The following is a 24,668-nucleotide window of genomic DNA, read 5'->3' on the forward strand; positions in this document are numbered from 1 at the left end:
TTTTTTTTTTTTTTTACTTTTTTTTTTTTTTTGGGGGGCAGTGGTTAGCACTGTTGCCTCACAGCAAGAAGGTCCCCGGTTCGACTCCCAGGCCCGGCAGGGGCCTTTCTGTGTGGAGTTTGCATGTTCTCCCCGTGCTTGCGTGGGTTCTCTCCGGGTACTCCGGCTTCCTCCCACAGTCCAAAAACATGCACGCTAGGTTAATTGGTGATTCTAAATTGCCTGTAGGTGTGAGCGTGAGTGTTGTTGTGAGCATGGTTTGTGTGTTTATATGTGGCCCTGCGATGGACTGGTGACCTGTCCAGGGTGATTCCTGCCTCTCACCGTATAATAGCTGGGATAGGCTCCAGCAGACCCCCGTGACCCCGCAAGGGATAAAGCGGGTATTGATAATGGATGGATTATTATTTTATTTTTTTTAGTGGCCTAGAATTCTGACTTTTTTCTCAGAATTCTGAGATTAAAGTCAGAATTCTGACTTTTTTCTCAGAATTATTATTATTTTTTTTTTAAAGTCAGAATTCTGAATTTAATCTCAGAATTCTGAGAAAAAAGTCAGAATTCTGACTTTAATCTCAGAATTCTGAGAAAAAAGTCAGAATTCTGACTTTTTTCTCAGAATTCTGAGATTAAAGTCAGAATTCTGAGATTAAAGTCAGAATTCTGAGATTAAAGTCAGAATTCTGAGATTAAAGTCAGAATTCTGACTCTTTTCTCAGAATTTTGACTTTTTTCTCAGAATTCTGACTTTTTTCTCAGAATTCTGTCTTTTTTCTCAGAATTCTGACTTTTTTCTCTGAATTCTGACTTTCTTCTCAGAATTATTATTTTTTTTTTAGTGGCCAAGAATTCTGACTTTTTTCTCAGAATTCTGAGATTAAAGTCAGAATTCTGACTTTTTTCTCAGAATTCTTTTTATTTTTTTTAAGTGGCCCTAATACTCTTCCGTAACTTTGAGTAGGATTTAAGCAAAGTAAAGATACTTTTACTCAATTACAATTTTTCAGTACTTTTTCCACCTCTGCTGCTCACATCTCATTTGAAAACATGAAGTCAGGACAGCTTCAGGCCTTTTCTGTGTGCCTGTGTTTACTGTAAAGTCTGTAATACGAGCGCATTTGAAATGTTGGAGCAGCTCAGAGCCGCTCAGAGCCGCCCTGGAGCCTAATGAGAGGTTACCAGAGCGAATGTCTGTCGAATATCCAACTTAAAACTAACTTCACTGCGGTTCCCACCAGGAGGAGCAGCAGGAGGAGGAGTTGGAGCAGCAGCAGCAGAGCTCGGTGCGCGCAGAGCGGAGCGCGTCCCCGGATCTCCGGTCTCTCCGAGTCTCCTCGTCCCCCCTCATGTCCCCCCCTCGGGCCGGCTGTCCTGCGCCTCCTTACGTCATTCGGCGTATTTAGTCGTGTGCACAGACTTCATTCTCCCGGAGCCAGGAGGGGACATCACGCTTACCGCAGACGCGGCAGAGACGCGGCAGAGACGCGGCAGAGACGCGGCAAGACGCGGCAGCGACGCGGCGGAGACGCGGCAAGACGCGGCGGAGACGCGGCAGAGACGCTCCTAGAGAGCCGGACCGTGCAGCTCTCTGCAGCTTTGGACTGGAGACTCGGGGTGGAAACCCGAGTCCAGGGATGAGAGTTTCGTTCCCCCCCTCCGAGTGGGTTTCTCTGGTTTGCTGCCAGACGCATCTGGAAGGGATAACGGGGAGATCCGCGGCGGCGCGCAGCCGCGTCCACGTCTCAGCTCCAGCAGGATCCTGATGTCCGTCATCCTGCGATCACACTGAGATTTAACCAGGTTTAACCAGGTTTAACCAGGTTTAACCGCTGACACCGTTTAAGGCCCGGATTTTACTGCCAAAGCCCAAAGGTTCTGCACAAGAGCCACCACGGACCAGTAAATCCTGCAGGTAGGCTTCACACCCGTCCCTAGAAATACGGAATTGTTACGTAATTGGGAATTAAAAGTTGTATTGAACCAATACGGGACATATATTATGCTCTTATTTATTGATGTCATAATATACAGGTGAAAGTCGGAAAATTAGAATATATTGAAAAAACTTCATTCGTAGTAAATTCAACTAAAGTTGAAATAAATATAGTATTTCCCACTAGATTCAAAGTGAGATATTTCAAGCCTTTATTTGTGCTCAATTGCAAGAACAACTGAGCATCAAGACGTTCAAAGTACCAAAAAGAATAATAATAGAATAAAATAAAACAGATAAATGAGGCATGTCTTGTATGTACAAAATATATAAATATAAGAATGTCAAAAAAAATGTACATGTAAATGTACATGACAGTAGTGGTATAAATAAAAATATAAAGTGTCAGTGTAAAGTGTCGACAGTGGATGTAATGATGTTATGACTCACAGTTTATCAAAACCCCAAATAAAAAATCTCTATATTATGAAATCAATAAACAATTCAATCATCAAAATTATAACACATAAAGGTGTAACACATCTTGCTTTGCATGTAATGAGACTATGTAATGTATTAGTTTCACCTTTTAAGTTGAATTATTGAAATAAATTAACTTTTACACCATATTCTTCACCTGTAGCTATATTCTACATCTGGGCTGATGTGGACATACGTAGCATAGGAGGATATTTCAGTTGCTAGTATGGTTGGTTGTCTGCACAGTCATGCAAGTTCAAAGCTATTAAAGCACTTTAAACTTGAAATCAAACCATTTTGTTTTTTCCTATAAAATAAATACATTTCTATTAGGGATGGGCGGTATGGACTAAAAAATGTATCACGATAATTTCTGGCATTTATCCCGATAACGATAAAAATGACGATAAAAAAAATACCAATTCAACTCCATCTTTTTAACTATAAATCTATCACCACATTCAGTCTTTGGAGCCCCCAAAACATTGCTCTAAAAGATACTAAATGCTACTAAACTACACCAATTAAATTGAATTGATAAAAAACAATTAAATTAGTTACACCTGTACTGCAAAACTGGAATGACTCAGATCCGCCATGTTTGTTACACAAAAACCTCATCAACGGGAATTTATCTTTCTTTCTTTCTTTCTTTCTTTCTTTCTTTCTTTCTTTCTTTCTTTCTTTCTTTCTTTCTTTCTTTCTTTTTTTCTTTCTTTCTTTCTTTCTTTCTTTCTTTCTTTCTTTCTTTCTTTCTTTCAGGCTCATATCTTTCCTTCCTTCCTTCCTTCCTTCCTTCCTTCCTTCCTTCCTTCCTTCCTTCCTTCCTTCCTTCCTTCCTTCCTTCCTTCCTTCCTTCCTTCCTTCCTTCCTTCCTTCCTTCCTTCCTTCCTTCCTTCCTTCCTTCCTTCCTTCCTTCATTCACGTACGTTGTGCACGGATTTAAAGCAGAACCATAAATCAGCTTTACACAAAAATATCATCAACAGGAATTTATCGTTTTTACTGCAAAATGACAAATTCTTACCGTGGGGAATTTTTTTGACGGTATATCGTGAACGGTAAAATATCGCCCATCCCTAATTTCTATGCAGTTCAGAAGTTTTGGGGATGTCCCTTTTTAAAATCGGGCCGTCCCTGATCTGTATTTCTGAAAGGTGGCAGCCCGACCTGCAGGAGTTCCTGGGAACTATGCAGTGAAGATGTGCGCGGCCAGGTTCAGCGGCTGCGTGAACGGCTGCGTGGAGGACCCGGTCCCGGCCATGGCCCCGGTCCCGGCCTCCAGGACCCCGGACTGGACCGAGGCCGGGCCGCGCATCCTGCACAGCCTGGAGATGGGCACCGTCATGACCGTCTTCTACCAGAAGAAGTCCCAGCGGCCCGAGAGGAGGACCTTCCAGGTCCGGCAGGACACCCGGCAGGTCGTGTGGAGCCGGAACCCGGACAAGGTGGAGGGAGAGAGTGAGTACGGGCCGGGTTCAGAACCCTGCTGGACGTGTTTACTAGGGCTGGGACCATACGGGGAACTCACCATTCAATACTGTGGCGATATGTGGCCCACGATAACGATAATATCACGATACTACGATCTACGATATTCTAAGTAAGAAATTTCATCAATGATATATCATGATATACAGAACTGTCTCAGAAAATTTGAATATTGTGATAAAGTCCTTTATTTTTCTGTAATGCAAAAATGTCATACATTCTGGATTCCTTACAAATCAAATTAAATATTGCAAGCCTTTTATTATTTTAATATTGCTGATCATGGTTTACAGCTTAAGAAAACTCAAATATCCTATCTCAAAAAATTAGAATATTCTGGGAATCTTAATCTTAAACTGTAAGCCATAATCAGCAATATTAAAATAATAAAAGGCTTGCAATATTTCAATTGATTTGTAATGAATCCAGAATGTATGACATTTTTGTTTTTTTAATTGCATTACAGAAAATAAAGAACTTTATCACAATATTCAAATTTTCTGAGACAGTCCTGTATGGCAAGGCAAGGCAAGTTTATTTGTATAGCACAATTCAACACAAGGTAATTCAAAGTGCTTTACATCGACATTAAAAGCGGCAAGACACAATTAAACAGTAAATAACAAATAAAATTAGATAAAATTTTGAGAAAAGAAGGTAAAATAATAAAAAGCACAAGTTGCTGAAATCTAAGGGCAGTAGAGTACCGCAGGTACACATCTCATTCGTGGTTTTCAGAGAGTATTTAATTTAAGAGCATGCTTAAATACCAAATAAATGAAATAAAATGATAAGAAAAGAGGTAAAATAATAAAAAGCACACGTTTTTTAATTTAGGAGTACGCTTCAGTAAACAGTAATGTTTTTATATGTGACTGAAAAAGAAAAAATACCCATTAAAAGGAAAACGTCCGTAGTTATACATTTATTCAATGATAGAAACTTCATACAATGTACAAAGAAAGTGCATTTGTATAGTTCCTTACTGCCTCCTAGTAAATGTAAACACTGTACAGCTGGACAAATTAAAGTGCATGAACATTAATAACATGTTTTATATAAACCAGGACAGTGCACTGCTTTGTTTCTAATACTGAAAAGTCAGTAAGTAACTTAATTTTGCATCGTACCTCACTGCTTGCTCGTCTTGTAAATGTAAACACTGTACAGCCGGACAAATTGAAGTGCATGAACAATAGTGCAGAGACAACCGCGTAAATCCATTATGTGTGTTGTAATAAAATATCGATATTTGCCGTCAGTTTATCGATCATTTATTGCGACAGAGAGCGCAACAATATATTGCAATATCGTTTTTTTTTTTCCCCACCACTGATGTTTGCGGGTCGGGCAGGAGTAGAAACGACCCAGCAGAGATGGGATAGGCTTCTGGTTTGAAGCCGAGCAGCAAAATAAATGTAGAAACAAATTAGAAGCTGCTTCTGAGGTTTTCTTGGAGGAAGTCTTTAATTATGTACCCGCGGGGACCGTTGTGAGTGGGTAGGTGGTGCTGGGAACAATGTCGGGTCCAAAACAACCAGCAACCAACTCCAAATAACCATAAACACGCATCATCACCGCATGGAGACGGATATGTGACAACAAAAACACTGCAAATGTACTGAAAAGAGACAGAAATGACAACAAAACCAATGAAAAGTGTCAGTTAGAGACGTCCCAGTGTCTTTTTTTTAGTCTTCTTAGTACTGATTGTTTTATCATGAGTCAATACTCGGCATTGACACCATAACACCAGGGTTCACTTGTGTTGGATTGTCAGTTAACATCCTCGACAGCATAGATGGTATAAGAAGAACTGGACAACATTCCAGTGACGTCACTCATAAGTTTTTGTTAGTTTGTTTTTAAACAGTATTTTTCACCTCATACTATGTGGCAGTACGAGGTGAAACGGGCAGGAAGACGCCCACTTTAGTTCACATTAGAGGAGCTTCGTTCCTCCAGACCAGGGGTCGGCAAACCCAAAATATTGAAAGAGCCATATTGGACCAAAAACACAAAAAACAAATATGTCTGGAGCCACAAAAAATGAAAAGTCTTGTACAAGCCTTAGAATGAAGACAACACATGCTGCATGTTTCTATATTAGTTATAACTGGGGGAAGATTTTTTTCTTAAATAATGCACTTCGAGAAAAAAGTCGAAATGTCGAGAAAAAAGTCGAAATGTCAAGAAAAAGGTCAAAATTTCAAAAAGAAAGTTGAAATGTCGAGATTAATGTTGAAGTACAATCTCGACAAAAAAGTCGAAATGTTGAGGAAAAAGTCAAAATTTCGAGAAAAAAGAGAAAAAAAGGTAAAAAAAAAAAAAAGAGGAAAAAAAGAAAAAAAAAGAAGAAAAAAAGGTCAAACATTTTTGAAAAAGCTCCAGGAGCCACCAGGGCGGCGCTGAAGAGCCGCATGCGGCTCTAGAGCCGCGGGTTGCCGACCCCTGTTCCAGACCAACACAACAACCAATCACGGCGGTCCGTCTGTAAAATGATCAAGAAACCGTTTTCTCTCCAAGACATAAATTATCATGTTCCTAAAGCCACTTCCTGTTTGCATCAGCTTGGAAAAGGTGCCGCAGCCTCTAGTTGGGAACCGAAACAAGCGCATGTTACTGGTTTTTGGTGTTTTTGGTGTCCTGCTGCAGCTAGAAACTCTGCAGGCGCCTGATTGGTTGAGAGGGATCGACTCTGCCGCGTGACCTGGCGTTAAAGACGAGCGTTTCAAAGTCTTTCCTCCGACAAACCTCAGCTGCTTCTTTCCAAGAGGAGAGAAAACGTCTTTCCTTGACTTAAAGTTTCCTCCGTTTTATCGACTGTAGACGGTCAGGACGGCGTGAAGTCGTGTTGTCATCTGCAGCCATCCTGAAACCATGAATATACCAAATACTGACTCTAATCTGGCACATGGTGAATGTAGAGACATGAATAGTGAGTACGAAGTGCTGCAGACACAAAGCAACACATTATTAGTAAAAAGAGACACATTATTAGTAAAAAGAGACACATTATTAGTAAAAAAAGACACATTATTATTAAAAAGAGGCACATTATTGGTAAAAAGAGACACATTATTATTAAAAAGAGGCACATTATTGGTAAAAAGAGGCACATTATTGGTAAAAAGAGGCACATTATTAGTAAAAAAAGACACATTATTATTAAAAAGAGGCACATTATTGGTAAAAAGAGACACAAAACTAGCGTAAAAGTTTGCAAAATCATTATTGATATGCGAAGGGATTGAACCATGAGGAAGATACGGTGCATAAAGTCACCAGGAGACAGTTAAACTAGCCTCAAAACATGACGAGAGTTGTGCAGCCGTCGGCCGAGGCTGAGACAGAACCAGATGGTTTCTATCTCTGCATCGCTGTCAGGATCTCTGGTCTTTACTGTTTTGGGATGTTTCAGGTGTTGCTGAGGCCGAGCAGGTGAACCTACCTCCCAAAAAACAGCAGAATATTGGTTAAAACACTGGTCTTGTGTGGATTTTCTGAGTTTTTAACACATAACTCGTGTTTCAGTCGGATGGTTTTGCAGGATTTTGTTCACCTGTTGATGTTTCCACTAGGCCTGTGTTGAAAAAATCGATTCTCCGATTTCTAAATCGATTCGTATGTCTAAAGATCGTTTTTTTCATTATTACATTTTCCCCGGATGAACTTTACCGGTAATCCCAGTAGTCACATCATCTACTTCACGCATGCGCGTGGTGTGAAACTATCAAACAATGAACACGGTGTCGAAGAGCAGGCATAGAGCAAACAAAGCGCTGGTTTTGAAAACTCCTGAAAGGTTTAAATCTCGTATCTGGAGCCAGTTCAGGTTCAGAAACGACGCCAAGAAAAAGGTGAGCTGGACAAAAGCAAAGCCATTTTCAAGAAATGCCAAACGGAAGTTAATTATTGCAGTAATACAACCGATCTCAGGAACCATCTCCTGTCAAAGCCGCCGAAAAACTGTTTTAATAACACTAACCCAAATCGATCGACTCAAATCGTGATAATTGAGTCGTAATATTAAGAATCGGAAGCGATTCTTGACATTTGAATTGATCCCCAGCCCGAGTTTCCAGAGATGCAGTTTTAATGTTGCTGTTTTAACACGTCTGAACGTGGTGGTTTGTGTCAGTCGGGTGAAACGGTCGTTAAAGTAGAACGTTTAGACAAATTAGGTTGTTTTTGAACGTTAATGTGTTGAGGATTGACCCTTAGTCAAGGCCCCGTTGACAGGTTAGACAAAATTGTCATCTCTCCCGTCCACTTCCATTGTAAAAACGTGGTTTTATATCACTTTATTTCTTATTAATGTACCAAAGAAAATCAGCCGCAATTAGTTATAAATACGGTATTTTCTGGAATATAAGCTGCACCTGCATATAAGCCGCATCCGCTCTATTTAAAAAAAAAAGATATGCAAGCCGCAGATATTTATGTTGTTAGATTAGATATTTACTACATTACTACATAGATCCTTTCCTAACAGTGTCTTTTAACACGGCAGCAACTTTGCTGATTAAAATGGGACAGAACCAAGAGAAAATAACCGGTATTTATTTATCTATTTATCTGTTTGAAATCTGCTTCTACCTACTTCTGCTTAAGAAGAAATAGCATATTCTTCTTTGCATTTATTTTGTCTTAGTTTTGATTCTAATTCCGGTTAGAGCGCCCCGAGCGGTGGAAGAAAAATCCACAGAATAGCCGCACCTTTGTATAAGCTGCATGATTGAAAACCTATGAAAAAAGTAGCGGCTTATAGTCCAGAAAATACGGTAAAAAGGAACACTTCAGGTACAGTTTAGTGAGTTGCGAAAGATATTATGATTAGTTTAGAAATTTTCGTTTTTAAGTCGCACATTGAGACAAAATGAAGCAGTTTTTGAACTTTAATGTGTTGAGAATTTAAAATGTCTACAACTGATGTCAGATTCTAGCTTTTACACAAATGTTAGTAATGTGTAAGATGAAAATTTGGCTTTTGAAGACGCTGGATGATAGGAAGAAAACACTTGAAATATTGGAGAAGCGACGTCCTTCGTCTTCGTGCTGCAGGAGTCGACATCTAGCCGAGGATCCGCCACGACTTCCTCAGCGGACGGACGGATCGCTGCCCTCTGACCTTTGCTTCCTCCACTTTGGCCTCACAGTAACTCTCCAGACAGGGCTGTTGTCTGCGGGCCGGGGGCCGTCGTCTGTCGCCGTCTGTGTCCTGAATTTAGTGGGAGGTTTTAAAGTAAAAAATGTATTTTCTGGATGTGAGTTATTTCAGAGAAAAGCTTCTGGCAGCTCAGAGTCTCGGTCTGTGCGCCACGTGTCTCAAACTATATTTTATGGTAGAGAGTATGGGGGGGGGGGCTCATGAGACAGAAATAGGTTTGTTTTCCTTCTGGCAGGAAACTGTAGGTGAGTCAAGTCCAGAAATGTAGAATAACATGCTAAATAACGTCAGCTGAGACGGAAACCTGCCATGAACGCAGAATAAACATGTACGGATGCATGACGACACGTTTGTGGTTCTGGGCTTTTATCAACTGGTTCCTTTATTTAAAGACTGTTAATTATCAGTTTGAGTTCCTCAACTCTGGAAATCAGTGACACATTTCTCAAGGGGGGAAACTGTTGCGAAGATGGACATGATGACCCATTCAATGGGTAAAATAAGAATAAATTAAAGTCAGATAGTGAACTTACAGCGTAGGAATGGGCGATATTTTACCGTTCACGATATACCGTCAAAAAGATTCCCCACGGTAAGAATTTGTATCTCACGGTAAAAACTATAAATTCCTGTTGATGACGTTTTTGTGTAAAGGAAGGAAGGACGGAAGGAAGGAAGGAAGGAAGGAAGGAAGGAAGGAAGGAAGGAAGGAAGGAAGGAAGGAAGGAAGGAAGGAAGGAAGGAAGGAAGGAAATGAGCCTGAAAGAAAGAAAGAAAGAAAGAAAGAAAGAAAGAAAGAAAGAAAGAAAGAAAGAAAGAAAGAAAGAAATGAGCCTGAAAGAAAGAAAGAAAGAAAGAAAGAAAGAAAGAAAGAAAGAAAGAAAGAAAGAAATGAGCCTAAAAGAAAGAAAGAAAGAAAGAAAGAAAGAAAGAAAGAAAGAAAGAAAGAAAGAAATGAGCCTGAAAGAAAGAAAGAAAGAAAGAAAGAAAGAAATGAGCCTGAAAGAAAGAAAGAAAGAAAGAAAGAAATGAGCCTAAAAGAAAGAAAGAAAGAAAGAAAGAAAGAAAGAAAGAAAGAAAGAAAGAAAGAAAGAAAGAAAGAAAGAAAGAAAGAAAGAAAGAAAGAAAGAAAGAAAGAAAGAAAGAAAGAAAGAAAGAAAGAAAGAAAAATTCCAGTTGATGACGTTTTTGTATTGGTATTTTTTTTATTGTTATCGGGATAAATGCCAGATATTATCGTGATACATTTTTTATTCCATACCGCCCATCCCTATTACAGCGTTACATTGCATAGCCACGTTAGCCGCTCATACCAGCTCCGGTTAAATCCGCGATTGTATATTTTCCCTGCTTTTTTTTTGTCACCTGTTTGATATTTAAATTTGGTCTGGTGGGTCCCGATTCTTTTATAGTCAATTTATCCACATTATTTTTACGTTTAAACGGTAATTCCCTCAGAGAAACGATGGAGTTGCTTGAGTTGGCAGCCATGACGATATTGGTCTTTTCACACGCGTATGACGAAACCCCGTTAGGGGCAAGCACTCCTGGAGCCCGTAGAAATGAATGTTAGGGTCAAAATTATGACAAAAGATTCTCATCATGCAAGTGGGGCAGGTTGCTGATTGGACAATAATATTAAGACTAAGTACCGCAAAATAAACTGCTTTTTCCCCCTCTTTTTTCCGTGTGGCTTAGGGAGGGCGATGCACTTTCGCCCACTATGGGCCAGCCGCCCCTGCTGGAAATACAAATGAAGCGCTGTTTGATATTAAAAGTGGAGAAAAGTCTTCAGTTTAAAACAACTGGAGCTCTGTTATTGGATAGTGATGAGTAGGAACCTTCAGTAGGAACCTTCAGTAGAAACCTTCAGTAGAAACTTTTAGTAGGAACTTTTAGTAGAAACTTTTAGTAGAAACTTTCAATAGAAACTTTTAGTAGAAACTTTCAGTAGAAACTTTCAGTAGAAACTTTTAGTAGGAACTTTTAGTAGAAACTTTTAGTAGAAACTTTTAGTAGAAACTTTTAGTAGAAACTTCAGTATAGACTTTTAGTAGAAACTTTTAGTAGAAACTTTAGAAACTTTCAGTAGAAACTTTCAGTAGAAACTTTTAGTAAAAACCTTAAGTAGAAACTTTTAGTAGAAACTTTTAGTAGAAACTTTTAGTAGAAACTTTTAGTAGAAACTTTTAGTAGAAACTTTTAGTAAAAACCTTAAGTAGAAACCTTTAGTAGAAACTTTTAGTAGAAACTTTTAGTAGAAACTTTCAGTAGAAACTTCAGTAGAAACTTTCAGTAGAAACTTCAGTAGAAACTTCAGTAGAAACTTTTAGTAGAAACTTTTAGTAGAAACTTTTAGTAGAAACTTTCAGTAGAAACTTTCAGTAGAAACTTTCAGTAGAAACTTTCAGTAGAAACTTTCAGTAGAAACTTTTAGTAGAAACTTTTAGTAGAAACTTTCAGTAGAAACTTTCAGTAGAAACTTTTAGTAGAAACTTTTAGTAGAAACTTTTAGTAGAAACTTTCAGTAGAAACTTCAGTAGAAACTTTCAGTAGAAACTTTTAGTAGAAACTTTTAGTAGAAACTTTTAGTAGAAACTTTCAGTAGAAACTTTTAGTAGAAACTTTCAGTAGAAACTTTCAGTAGAAACTTTCAGTAGAAACTTTTAGTAGAAACTTTCAGTAGAAACTTTTAGTAGAAACTTTTAGTAGAAACTTTTAGTAGAAACTTTTAGTAGAAACTTTTAGTAGAAACTTTTAGTAGAAACTTTCAGTAGAAACTTTTAGTAGAAACTTTCAGTAGAAACTTTCAGTAGAAACTTTTAGTAGAAACTTTCAGTAGAAACTTCAGTAGAAACTTTTAGTAGAAACTTTTAGTAGAAACCTTCAGTAGAAACTTTCAGTAGAAACTTCAGTAGAAACTTTTAGTAGAAACTTTTAGTAGAAACCTTCAGTAGAAACTTTCAGTAGAAACTTTCAGTAGAAACTTTCAGTAGAAACTTCAGTAGAAACTTCAGTAGAAACTTTCAGTAGAAACTTCAGTAGAAACTTCAGTAGAAACTTTTAGTAGAAACCTTCAGTAGAAACTTTCAGTAGAAACTTTCAGTAGAAACTTCAGTAGAAACTTTTAGTAGAAACTTTCAGTAGAAACTTTCAGTAGAAACTTTCAGTAGAAACTTTCAGTAGAAACTTTCAGTAGAAACTTCAGTAGAAACTTCAGTAGAAACTTCAGTAGAAACTTTCAGTAGAAACTTTTAGTAGAAACTTTTAGTAGAAACTTTTAGTAGAAACTTTTAGTAGAAACTTTTAGTAGAAACTTTCAGTAAAAACTTTTAGTAGAAACTTTTAGTAGAAACTTCAGTAGAAACTTTTAGTAGAAACTTAGTAGAAACTTTTAGTAGAAACTTCAGTAGAAACTTTTAGTAGAAACTTAGTAGAAACTTTTAGTAGAAACTTTCAGTAGAAACTTTTAGTAGAAACTTTCAGTAGAAACTTTTAGTAGAAACTTTTAGTAGAAACTTTTAGTAGAAACTTTTAGTAGAAACTTTTAGTAGAAACTTCAGTAGAAACTTTTAGTAGAAACTTAGTAGAAACTTTTAGTAGAAACTTTCAGTAGAAACTTTTAGTAGAAACTTTTAGTAGAAACTTTTAGTAGAAACTTTCAGTAAGAACCTTCAGTAGAAACTTTCAGTAGAAACTTTCAGTAGAAACCTTCAGTAGAAACTTTCAGTAGAAACTTTTAGTAGAAACTTTTAGTAGAAACTTTCAGTAGAAACCTTCAGTAGAAACTTTTAGTAGAAACTTTTAGTAGAAACTTTTAGTAGAAACTTTCAGTAGAAACTTCAGTAGAAACTTTCAGTAGAAACTTTTAGTAGAAACTTTTAGTAGAAACTTTCAGTAGAAACTTTCAGTAGAAACTTTTAGTAGAAACTTTTAGTAGAAACTTTTAGTAGAAACTTTCAGTAGAAACTTCAGTAGAAACTTTCAGTAGAAACTTTTAGTAGAAACTTTTAGTAGAAACTTTTAGTAGAAACTTTCAGTAGAAACTTTTAGTAGAAACTTTCAGTAGAAACTTTCAGTAGAAACTTTCAGTAGAAACTTTTAGTAGAAACTTTCAGTAGAAACTTTTAGTAGAAACTTTTAGTAGAAACTTTTAGTAGAAACTTTTAGTAGAAACTTTTAGTAGAAACTTTTAGTAGAAACTTTCAGTAGAAACTTTTAGTAGAAACTTTCAGTAGAAACTTTCAGTAGAAACTTTTAGTAGAAACTTTCAGTAGAAACTTCAGTAGAAACTTTTAGTAGAAACTTTTAGTAGAAACCTTCAGTAGAAACTTTCAGTAGAAACTTCAGTAGAAACTTTTAGTAGAAACTTTTAGTAGAAACCTTCAGTAGAAACTTTCAGTAGAAACTTTCAGTAGAAACTTTCAGTAGAAACTTCAGTAGAAACTTCAGTAGAAACTTTCAGTAGAAACTTCAGTAGAAACTTCAGTAGAAACTTTTAGTAGAAACCTTCAGTAGAAACTTTCAGTAGAAACTTTCAGTAGAAACTTCAGTAGAAACTTTTAGTAGAAACTTTCAGTAGAAACTTTCAGTAGAAACTTTCAGTAGAAACTTTCAGTAGAAACTTTCAGTAGAAACTTCAGTAGAAACTTCAGTAGAAACTTCAGTAGAAACTTTCAGTAGAAACTTTTAGTAGAAACTTTTAGTAGAAACTTTTAGTAGAAACTTTTAGTAGAAACTTTTAGTAGAAACTTTCAGTAAAAACTTTTAGTAGAAACTTTTAGTAGAAACTTCAGTAGAAACTTTTAGTAGAAACTTAGTAGAAACTTTTAGTAGAAACTTCAGTAGAAACTTTTAGTAGAAACTTAGTAGAAACTTTTAGTAGAAACTTTCAGTAGAAACTTTTAGTAGAAACTTTCAGTAGAAACTTTTAGTAGAAACTTTTAGTAGAAACTTTTAGTAGAAACTTTTAGTAGAAACTTTTAGTAGAAACTTCAGTAGAAACTTTTAGTAGAAACTTAGTAGAAACTTTTAGTAGAAACTTTCAGTAGAAACTTTTAGTAGAAACTTTTAGTAGAAACTTTTAGTAGAAACTTTCAGTAAGAACCTTCAGTAGAAACTTTCAGTAGAAACTTTCAGTAGAAACCTTCAGTAGAAACTTTCAGTAGAAACTTTTAGTAGAAACTTTTAGTAGAAACTTTCAGTAGAAACCTTCAGTAGAAACTTCAGTAGAAACTTTTAGTAGAAACTTTTAGTAGAAACTTTCAGTAGAAACCTTCAGTAGAAACTTTTAGTAGAAACCTTCAGTAGAAACTTTCAGTAGAAACTTTTAGTAGAAACTTTCAGTAAGAACCTTCAGTAGAAACTTTTAGTAGAAACCTTCAGTAGAAACTTTCAGTAGAAACCTTTAGTAGAAACTTTTAGTAGAAACTTTTAGTAGAATCTTTTAGTAGAAACTTTTAGTAGAAACTTTTAGTAGGAACTTTTAGTAGAAACTTTTAGTAGAAAAATTCAGTAGAAACTTTTAGTAGAAACTTTTAGTAGAAACTTTTAGTAGAATCTTTTAGTAGAAACTTTTAGTAGAAAAATTCAGTAGAAACTTTTAGTAGAAACCTTCAGTAGAAACTTTTAGTAGAAACTTTTAGTAGAAACTTTTAGTAGAAAAACTTTTAGTAGAAACTTTCAGTAGAAACTTTCAGTAGAAACTTTCAGTAGAAACTTTTAGTAGAAACTTTTAGTAGAATCTTTTAGTAGAAACTTTTAGTAGAAACTTTTAGTAGGAACTTTTAGTAGAAACTTTTAGTAGAAAAATTCAGTAGAAACTTTTAGTAGAAACTTTTAGTAGAATCTTTTAGTAGAAACTTTTAGTAGAAACTTTTAGTAGGAACTTTTAGTAGAAACTTTTAGTAGAAAAATTCAGTAGAAACTTTTAGTAGAAACTTTTAGTAGAAACTTTTAGTAGAATCTTTTAGTAGAAACTTTTAGTAGAAAAATTCAGTAGAAACTTTTAGTAGAAACTTTTAGTAGAAAAATTCAGTAGAAACTTTTAGTAGAAACTTTTAGTAGAAAAATTCAGTAGAAACTTTTAGTAGAAACTTTTAGTAGAAAAATTCAGTAGAAACTTTTAGTAGAAACTTTTAGTAGAAAAATTCAGTAGAAACTTTTAGTAGAAACTTTTAGTAGAAAAATTCAGTAGAAACTTTTAGTAGAAACTTTCAGTGGAAACTTTTAGTAGAAAAATTCAGTAGAATCTTTTAGTAGAAACTTTTAGTAGAAACTTTTAGTAGGAACTTTTAGTAGAAACTTTTAGTAGAAACTTTTAGTAGAAACATTCAATAGAAACATTCAGTAGAAACTTTCAGTAGAAACCTTCAATAGGAACTGTAACGCCCGCCAATGTAATAATGCCCACAAACGTAATAAACCACAAACGTAATAAAAATATGCAGCTTTTAATGTAATAATCCTGCAAATGTAATACATTTCCCACAAACGTAATAGTCGCTGCCTACTACAAACGTAACACGCGATTTCCCACAAATGTAATAACTATTACGTTTGTAGAGATTTATTACGTTTGTGGGGAAGTGAAAATTTTCAACTTTCAATGTTGTAATAATTTCCCACAAATGTAATAATGCAATGAATAATGGTTGTTGTTGTTTGATTGTTGTTGTTTCTAGCCGGTGAATGTGTAAATTATAATAAAACCCATCCGCACTCTCGCAGCCTGCCCTGCAGAATTAATGCTGTGGATGTGTCAGACCCCACACTTTTTCGGGGAGTGTAACGTTAGGCCAGGGGTCGGCAACCCGCGGCTCTAGAGCCACATGCGGCCCGCGGCTCTTTAGCGCCGCCCTAGTGGCTCCTGGAGCTTTTTCAAAAATGTTTGACCTTTTTTTTCCTTTTTTTTATTTTTTTTCCCTTTTTTTTTCTTATTTTTTTCTTTTTTCTCTTTTTTTCTCAACATTTCAAATTTTTTCTCAACATTTTGACTTTTTTCTTGACATTTTGACTATTTCCTTGACATTTCGACTTTTTTCTCCACATTTCGACTTTTTTCTTAACATTTTGACTTTTTTCTCTGCTTTTTTCTCGAGATTGTACTTCAACATTAATCTTGACATTTAGACATTTCTCAACATTTCGACTTTTTTCACAAAATCTTGACTATTTCCTCGACATTTCAACTTTTTTCTCGAAATTTCAACTTTTTTCTCAACATTTCGACTTTTTTCTCGAAGTGTATAATGAAAAACAAAATCTTCCCGTAGTTTTAACTAATATAGAAACATGCAGCATGTGTTGCCTTCATTCTAAGGTTTATACAAAACTTTTCATTTTTTGCGGCTCCAGATATATTTGTTTTTTGTGTTTTTGGTCCAATATGGCTCTTTCAACATTTTGGGTTGCCGACCCCTGCGTTAGGCCATTCAACTGAACTGTAGGCTATTCTGTAGTAACTGGACTCTATCTACCAAATTAATTACGTTTGCTTAGTTTGTTTTGGTTTCATCAATTTGTGCAAATGGAGGCTAGAAACTTTCAGTAGAAACTTTTAGTAGAAACTTTTAGTAGAAACTTTCAGTAGAAACTTTCAGTAGAAACTTTTAGTAGAAACTTTTAGTAGAAACTTTCAGTAGAAACTTTTAGTAGAAACCTTCAGTAGAAACTTTTAGTAGAAACCTTCAGTAGAAACTTTCAGTAGAAACTTCAATAGAAACTTTCAGTAGGAACCTTCAGTAGGGACCAAAGTGATGTGAAACTGAGCAGTTTTGTAGTTAAAGTTCACAGAACTGCAGTAAAGTTGAGCTGCAGCCCGGCTGCTCCAGGTGGGTCCCGGCTGCTCCAGGTGGGGCCCGGCTGCTCCAGGTGGGGCCCGGCTGCTCCAGGTGGGGCCCGGCTGTTCCAGGTGGGGCCCGGCTGCTGGTCCTGCAGCTCTGTAACCAGGTTTCAGCAACACACGACTGAGAATCCAAAGCGAGCCGAACGGTGCTCCTAAAAGTGATGAGACATTATTCAAATGCGTCCAACAGCAGCTTGTATTTGTGGTTTTTGAGTTTAAGTCGCCTGAATGTTGGGATGGGGGGGGGTTGGAAAACGACAGGGAAGGCCTTCTCTGCTCAGAGAGCTGCACATTCCCTCACCGGTGAAAACACAAACACACAGACCTGCTTTCACCCCCCCCACCCCTCCACAAACAGCCCCCCCCTCGGACGAAGCCTCCAGGATTCCAGGAACTCTGCAGGTTTCACTTTATCTCCCACACTCCTCCTCCCTGATCCCCCCTCCGGGCCGTCCTCCCCCAGTATCTTGACCCTGCTCATGAACCTAAACACCCGTCTCACTTTCCCTGCTGTGGTTCTGTTTCACTTCTAGACTCAAGGTCGTTTATTCCCTCCCTCCCGCTCAGAGTTCCTTCCTTTGTTTTGCTGCCTGCTCGCCGTTGTTTTCTTCCTTCTGTGGCTTTTAAGACGAAGTTTATCCCCCAAACGCACGCACGGGCGCGCAGGGTTTGAGATCAGTGTTTTTCTTTTGTGATGAGCGCTCCGGCGTAAACGCTGGAGGTATGAAACCCCCGAGGCACAGGAAGTGCTGGTTTATCAGGGAGGGTCTCACTTCCCGCCTCAGATTGAAGGACTGAAAACAAAAGCTCTGGATCTTCTGCAGGAAGCAGAGACACGGACCACGAATGAGGCGCCGGCCGGCGGCCTCTGAGACTACGAGCCCGGTCCACCACGGCCACAGGTGTCAAGTAACAAAGTACAAATACTTCATTACCTTACTTAAGTAGAAATTTTGGTTATCTATACTTCACTGGAGTAATTATTTTTCAGACGACTTTTTACTTTTACTCCTTACATTTTCACTCAATTATCTGTACTTTTTACTCCTTACATTTTAAAAACAGCCTCGTTACTCTATTTCATTTCGCCTTTTAAAAAAAACTATCCAGTTAAATTGCTCCATCCGGATAGAGTGAATTTGGTTGTGGTTGTTTCAGATGTTCTTGTCCAGTTTTGTTCTTACATCCGTTGCCCAGTGGCGTCAATTCAGTCAAAGCTAAGGTATGGCAAGGTTACGAGTCACATAACTTAACTAGAGTATCAATCAACACGTCCAGCAAATACTCATCACAAAAATCTGCTATGTAGCTTATCTGTGTGGTTAAGAAAATTGGAATTTTTTCAAATGCAGTCTCGCTCACTGCAAAAACTGCAAGACTCAAAAACAACCATTTTCACCTGTTTCAAGTAGATTTTCACTTAAAATAAATACAAAAATCTGCCAGTGGAACAAGATTTTTTTGCTTGTAATGAGAAGATAAATCTTGTTCCACTGGCAGATTTTTCTACTTATTTCAAGTGAAAATTTACTTGAATCAGGTGAAAATGGTCAAATAAGTTATTTTTCTGGTAATGACTCTTGTTTTAAGTGTAATGAGATTTTTTGACTAAAAATTAGACATTTTAACTAGAAATAAGACAAATATTCCTGGTAAGATTTTGAGTTTTTGCAGTGTATAATAACTAGTTAGATCGTTGTTCTGATTTGCATTTGTAGTTATTCTATATGTATTAAGTAATAGAATAATCAATACAAATAGACACAGAGTAATTCCATAAATGTATTTAAAAAACAAACATTTACATTTTCCCTTGAAGCCAAGGTGTGGCGGCTGCCGTACCCAATTGACGCCCCTGCCGTTGCCCTCAGATTCCTGCAACTAAACTTGGATGTACATTCCAATAAAGGTTAGGATAAATGATAACATGCCTCTGAAGTTTGACTTTTTGCATTACAATACTTATAGGCAACTAGTCATCATATCTCCTGCTCTCTGAAACAGGTTAATGCTCAATAGTACACATATATGCTTCTTTAATATATTTGCATTATACTAAGATGCATTCATTTTCAATGGCTTTTGTCCTTAATGGCTTTTTTCCCCCTTACATTACTTTTTTTTTTCCACAATATCTTTATTTGAGTTGTATAGCAGCACAAGACAATCAGTAAAAACTTTTCTTATAGATTAGCTGCCAAATATAGTAAAAAAGAAAAAAAAACACAGCTTAAAAAACAAACAAACCAAACAATCACAATAAAAACACAAAATGAACAATATGCTTCTCTTATTGTGAAATAATAGTGATAATAAAGATAAGCTACGGGCTTTAAAAGTAACAGAGAAAAAATAAATAAATATATATATATATATATATATATATATATATATACATACATACCCTTACATTACTTTTACTTTTATACTTTAAGTAGTTTTGAAACCAGTACTTTTATACTTTTACTTGAGTAAAAAACTTGAGTTGATACTTCAACTTCTACAGGAGTATTTTTAAACTCTAGTATCTATACTTCTACCTGAGTAATGAATGTGAATACTGAAGACACCTCTGACCACGGCCCAGATTAGAGGTCCAAACGTTCCCGAGCACTTGCAGAGAAGACAACAGAGGGGTCTGGTTGGGGTCCTGGAGGACCTGTCCTCACGTCTCCTGCATGTTTCCAGGTTTTAACACCTGATTCAGACGGACAAGTCTGCCATCAGTCTGTCTTTATCGCAGATTCAGCATTTGGGTTTCGTTTAGTGAGAAAAGATTTACTGGCGAACCGTTCAACATGTAAACATGTAAAACAAGCAGAAGGGGGGCCTTGGAGGACTGGACTTGGACCTCCCTGGTTTAAGCAGCATCCTTCCTCCCAGCCTCCTCCTCCAGCGCAACCGAGGAGACACCAAGGTGTTTCCAGGGCATGGGAGTACCGGGTCAGTACTGGGTCAGTACTGGGTCAGGCCCAAGGCCAGAACATCTCCCCTGAGAGCCGGCCAGCAGCGGTGCTGATGAGGAGCGTCAGGGTTAAGCCTGAATTATGGTTCTGGGTCAAACCAACGCAGAGCACACGCCGTCACCGTGACGCCGTCGTGAACCCTTCAGACTTCTCCGTCACTCCATTTCTCCGCGGTGCAGTACCGCGAATTAGCGAATTAGCGGTCGCGATCTTTTCCTGAATGGTTTATCCGACTTTTTCCGGTCACAGTGAATCAAAGAGATAAGGACAACTATTGTGCAAAAAAAAACAAAAAAAATCACACATACACGAAGAAAAGAGCGCTGAAAGTTCACGACTGCTTCAAACCGGAAACCGGAAATGTGTTGCTACCAAGTGAACCAATCACAGCCCTCTCCGTCTGCGTTTGGTCTGCGTCGCCTCGACGCGTAGTTACAATTTTTGGGAGGTGGGAGGTCACCGACGCCGTCACCGACGCCGTCACTGACGGCGTCGGTGACGGCGTAGGCATGGCGTCGTTTTGACGCAGAACCATAACTCAGCCTTTATGGCCACCGTGGGCAGCTTTTGAAGTGGGTTTGGGTTGATACCGGTCAACGGTGGTGAGTTAACCGCTGAGCTCCGGATCTAGAGAACAGACTTGATTTATCAAAAGATGCTCGGACTCGGACCTGTCACCTGCAGGGTGTCGACCTTTTTCATGTTAGCTTTTATAAACTAGTGCATTTAGGATTTAGTGAATGAAACAAAATACATAATTCTATTCAATTTTAATTCAATTCAATTTTATTTATATAGCGTCTAATACAACAGATGTTGTCTCTAGATGCTTTCCAGAGATCCAGAACATAAACCCCCGAGCAATTATTACATAAACAATGGCAGGTAAAAACTCCCATAGTGGGAGAAAAGCCTTAAGCCAAACAGTGGCAAGGAAAAACTCCCCTTTAGGAGGGAAGAAACCTTGAGCAGGACCAGGCTCATAAGGGGGGACCCTCCTGCTGAAGGCCAGACTAGGGGAGTCGGGGACGTCAGCAGCACACATCAGGCAGGTGGAAGCAGCCTAAACACGGTGTCAGTCCGACAACAGGACCGGCGCTTGCACGTAACGACGGCACCGCTGGTGTCTCAGCTCGGCGTGGAAAAGCAAGAAGGAATGAAGTTAACGTCAGATTTAATCAGTCTGCAGGAACAGGAAGGAGCAGGACTTGATCTCTGGGTTTAGATGCGGGTCCAGCTCCGGTCGGGCCGGCGTCCAGAACCCCAGTGATCCGTGACCTCCTCCGTCCATCCTCCACATTTCTTGGACCCGCGGTGAACGCTTGGTGCCATCTGGCTGGAGGTGATGTCACTGGCCCGGACCAGGAACGCTCCGTCTCACTGATCCGTCCAGCGATTATCAGCGGCTGGTGTGTTCGGGTCGGCAGCTGATCCAGAAGGATCCGGGCGGAGAGAAAGCTTCCAGCTGTCTTTGTCACCTCCAAGCGTGACGTTCAGCGAGCCCGGTTCCCATTTACGTTCCGGTCCAACATCCAAACTAAACGGCAGGAAATGATGAAGGAAGTTAAAGGATTTTAAGGACTTTAGGAGGAAAATCTTTTTCTTTTTTTTTTTTTTTTAGTATCTCAGAAATTTGAAATTTTTATTTCGAACATGAAACAGTAGTGAATACTACGGAAGAGTATTAGGGCCAGGCAGGAGAAAAATAAAAATAATATTTTAGAGGAGGAAGATTTTCTTTTCATTATGCACAAAAAATCGAATGTCGAGAAAAAAGTCGAAATGTCAAGATAAAAGTCACAATGTCGAGATTAATCTTGAAATGTCGAGAATAAAGTCGAAATGTTGAGATTAATGTCGAGGTACAATTTCGAGAAAAAAGTCGAAATGTATTTCAACTGTATTCTAGAAATTCCGACTTTATTCACGAAATTTCGACTTTATACACGAAATCTCGACTTTTTTGTAGAAATTGTATTTCGACTTTTTTCTCGAAGTGCACAATAAAAAAAAATCTTCCCCTCTCAAATATTTTTTCTCCTGCATTTCCCTAATACTCTTCCGTAGAATACAAAACAATAATAATCAATAATAGATAAATGTAATTAAGAAAACAAAACTAAAATATAAATAAAAACATGCATCCATCATAATTAACTTGCTTGAAAAGGAGTAGGAAGAAGTAAAAACGTATTAAATCCTACTCCCTGAACTATATTTCATTATGATCAAAATTAATTCATTTAATTTATATACAAAAAACAAAAGATATCTATATATACATAGATAACTCATACTGAAACTGAAACTCTGGAGACCAGGAAAGAAAACATGTGAATCTGGAGTCGTGGCAGGAAACGTCACTAATGAGGAACAACAATCAGATGAAATCGTTTGGGTCGACGGGCCTCCTCAGCTACGTGCTAACGAGCCACTAATGAGACCGTGAAGGAGAACCGTCCCAGTCGTGGACCGGGACCATCGCTGGCTCCTTCTCGTTTCAGTCCAGCAAGTCCAGGAAACGGCCTCCACGTGTTTGGTGTCGGTACCAAAACCGGCCGGCCAGGAGTCTCAGAACCACACGCTCTGGACCCGTCAGACACGATGATACCACGTATACGGTTGAATACCGAATAATACCGAACAATGGTTCTTTGCAGTTTTTCATTTATTTTTGCCAATTTTTTCACCATTGCATAAATCAAATAAGTGAAATACCCGCCAGTTGCAATTTGTCTTACGGTACTTATTGTATTTTTTCTCATAATCCTTTTTCATTTATTCCCGTTCAAATCCAGTTAATCGGGTCGCGGTGGGGATGATCTCTGCAATTTGAAGTCTTGTATAATAATTGTAAAAATCTGGGTTATTTTCTTGGAGGATCTTGTCAAACATATCAGACAGTGAGGATACACATTGGTAGTACGGGCCCTTTTCTTTGCGCTGTGTCCTGCGACCGTCTCCATCACCAAGCGGTTTCCCAAATCCAACTCAGCCTGGATCATTTCTCGTCTCCTCTGCTTTTTCCCCCACACCCCAGTAATGATCTGACATGCTGACATGTTTGCTGCATTTAACACCGCTCACCGCTCGCCCCTCACTCCAGCTGTTCGCTGTTTGATTGTGTCATCTAAACATGCCGTTATTAATTGTTTGGTTTTTTCCCCCATTATTCCACCGAACAGCCATAGTGTTTTTTTGCTATTTTCGGCGGAACAATTTCGGTTACTGAACATTCGGTGCATCACTAGTGTTTTTATTTAGTTTTACAAGTTATAGTTTACAATTGAACATAAGTTCAACAGAACACACAAGAAGAAAACAAACAAATCGTACATCCCATCGACCCCCCACAAATACCAGACATACAGAGTTCACAGTATGAAATACATAGTTCAATATTCAGAACTCATATAGCTGGATAACAAAAAACAAACAACAAAAAAGAGATACAATAATAAAGACGACTGAGGATAGTAACAGAGGTTTACAGTATTATATTGTCTGCATCCGTATCTTCAACAAAAGGCTGCCATATGTTAATACATTTTCCTAGTAGACCCCCTGATTGTGTATCTGATCTTCTCCAACTTGATATGGTACATGATTTCCCGAACCCAGGGATCGGCAACCCGCGGCTCTAGAGCTCTTTAGTGCCGCCCTAGTGGCTCCCTGGAGCTTTTTCAAAAATGTTTGACTTTTTTTCTTCTTTTTTTTCTCTTTTTTCTCCTTTTTCCTTTTTTTCTTATTTTTTTTCTCTGTATTTTCTCTTTTTTCTCCTTTTTCCTTTTTTTATTTTTTTTCTTCTTTTTTTATTTTTTTCTTCTTTTTCTTTTTTTTTCTCTTTTTTTCTTCCTTTTTCCTGTCCTTTTTAATCTCGACATTTCGAAATTTTGACTTTTTTCTCAACATTTCGACTTTGTTCTCAACATTTTGACTTTTTTCTCGACATTTCGCCTTTCGCCATTTGCCTTCATTCTAAGGCTTATACAAGACTTTTCATTTTTTGCGGCTCCAGACATACAATATTTGTTTTTTTGTGTTTTTGGTCCAATATGGCTCTTTCAACATTTTGGGTTGCCGACCCCTGCCCGAACCAGTGACTGTATGTTGGAGGTGCTGGGTCTTTCCATTTCAGTAATATCAGTCTCCTAGCTAGGAGAGAGCAGAAAGCCACCGTTATTCTTTCCCACATCTCTAGATGGGAGTCTCTCTGAGTTACACCAAAAAGTGCAATGAATGGAGACGATGCAAGCATTTTTGCAAAGATCTCAGAAAAGGTCTCAAAGATGGGCTGCCAGAAAGCGCAAAGCTTTGTTCATGTCCAGAGCACGTGTAGGAGAGTGACTGGACCTATCACAAGTGGGGTCTTTATCAGCATTGATCTTAGAGAGTTTTACTTTAGACCAGTGCAGACGATGTACAATTTTAAACTGAATGACAGCATGTCTAAGACAGATGGAAGATGAAAAAATTCCTTGTATCATTTGTTCCCAAGTGTCGTCTAGGGCTGGGGTTCGATTCAAATGTCAAGAATCGATTTGATTCCGATTCTTAAGATTCAGAATCGATTATCAAGATTTGATTCGATCAGATTCGATTCCGATATTGATTTGGGTTAGTGTTATTAAAACTGTTTTTTGAGCTTTTGCATGAATTATATGACTGTAGTTATGCAAAATATTACTACTAGTATTATATTGAGATTAAACAGCAAGTATTGCAGCTAATGATGCTGTAAGGACCAATCAGCTCCCAGAATGCTGATAGAACTGCTTTCAG

General features: G+C 37.9%; 1 protein-coding gene across 3 annotated transcripts in view; it reads left to right on the top strand.

Annotated features, from left to right (window-relative positions):
* Positions 1–1,323: 1,323 nt before the first annotated feature.
* LOC133458677 (1-phosphatidylinositol 4,5-bisphosphate phosphodiesterase gamma-1-like) overlaps positions 1,324–24,668 on the top strand; it is a 75,585-nt gene continuing 52,240 nt past the window's right edge. For 2 of the 3 annotated variants that reach the window (XR_009783961.1, XM_061738835.1), the window contains exons 1-2: positions 1,324–1,912; positions 3,571–3,874. Coding sequence is in view for 2 of the 3 variants with exons in the window: in XM_061738835.1 (XP_061594819.1) it covers positions 3,616–3,874 (259 nt within the window). In the remaining variant the exon portion in view is untranslated. The remainder of the gene's footprint in view (positions 1,913–3,570; positions 3,875–24,668) is intronic. The other variant, XM_061738837.1, reaches the window with a different exon arrangement.

Source organism: Cololabis saira, chromosome 13 (genome assembly GCF_033807715.1).
Source record: "Cololabis saira isolate AMF1-May2022 chromosome 13, fColSai1.1, whole genome shotgun sequence".
Lineage (NCBI taxonomy): Eukaryota > Metazoa > Chordata > Actinopteri > Beloniformes > Belonidae > Cololabis > Cololabis saira.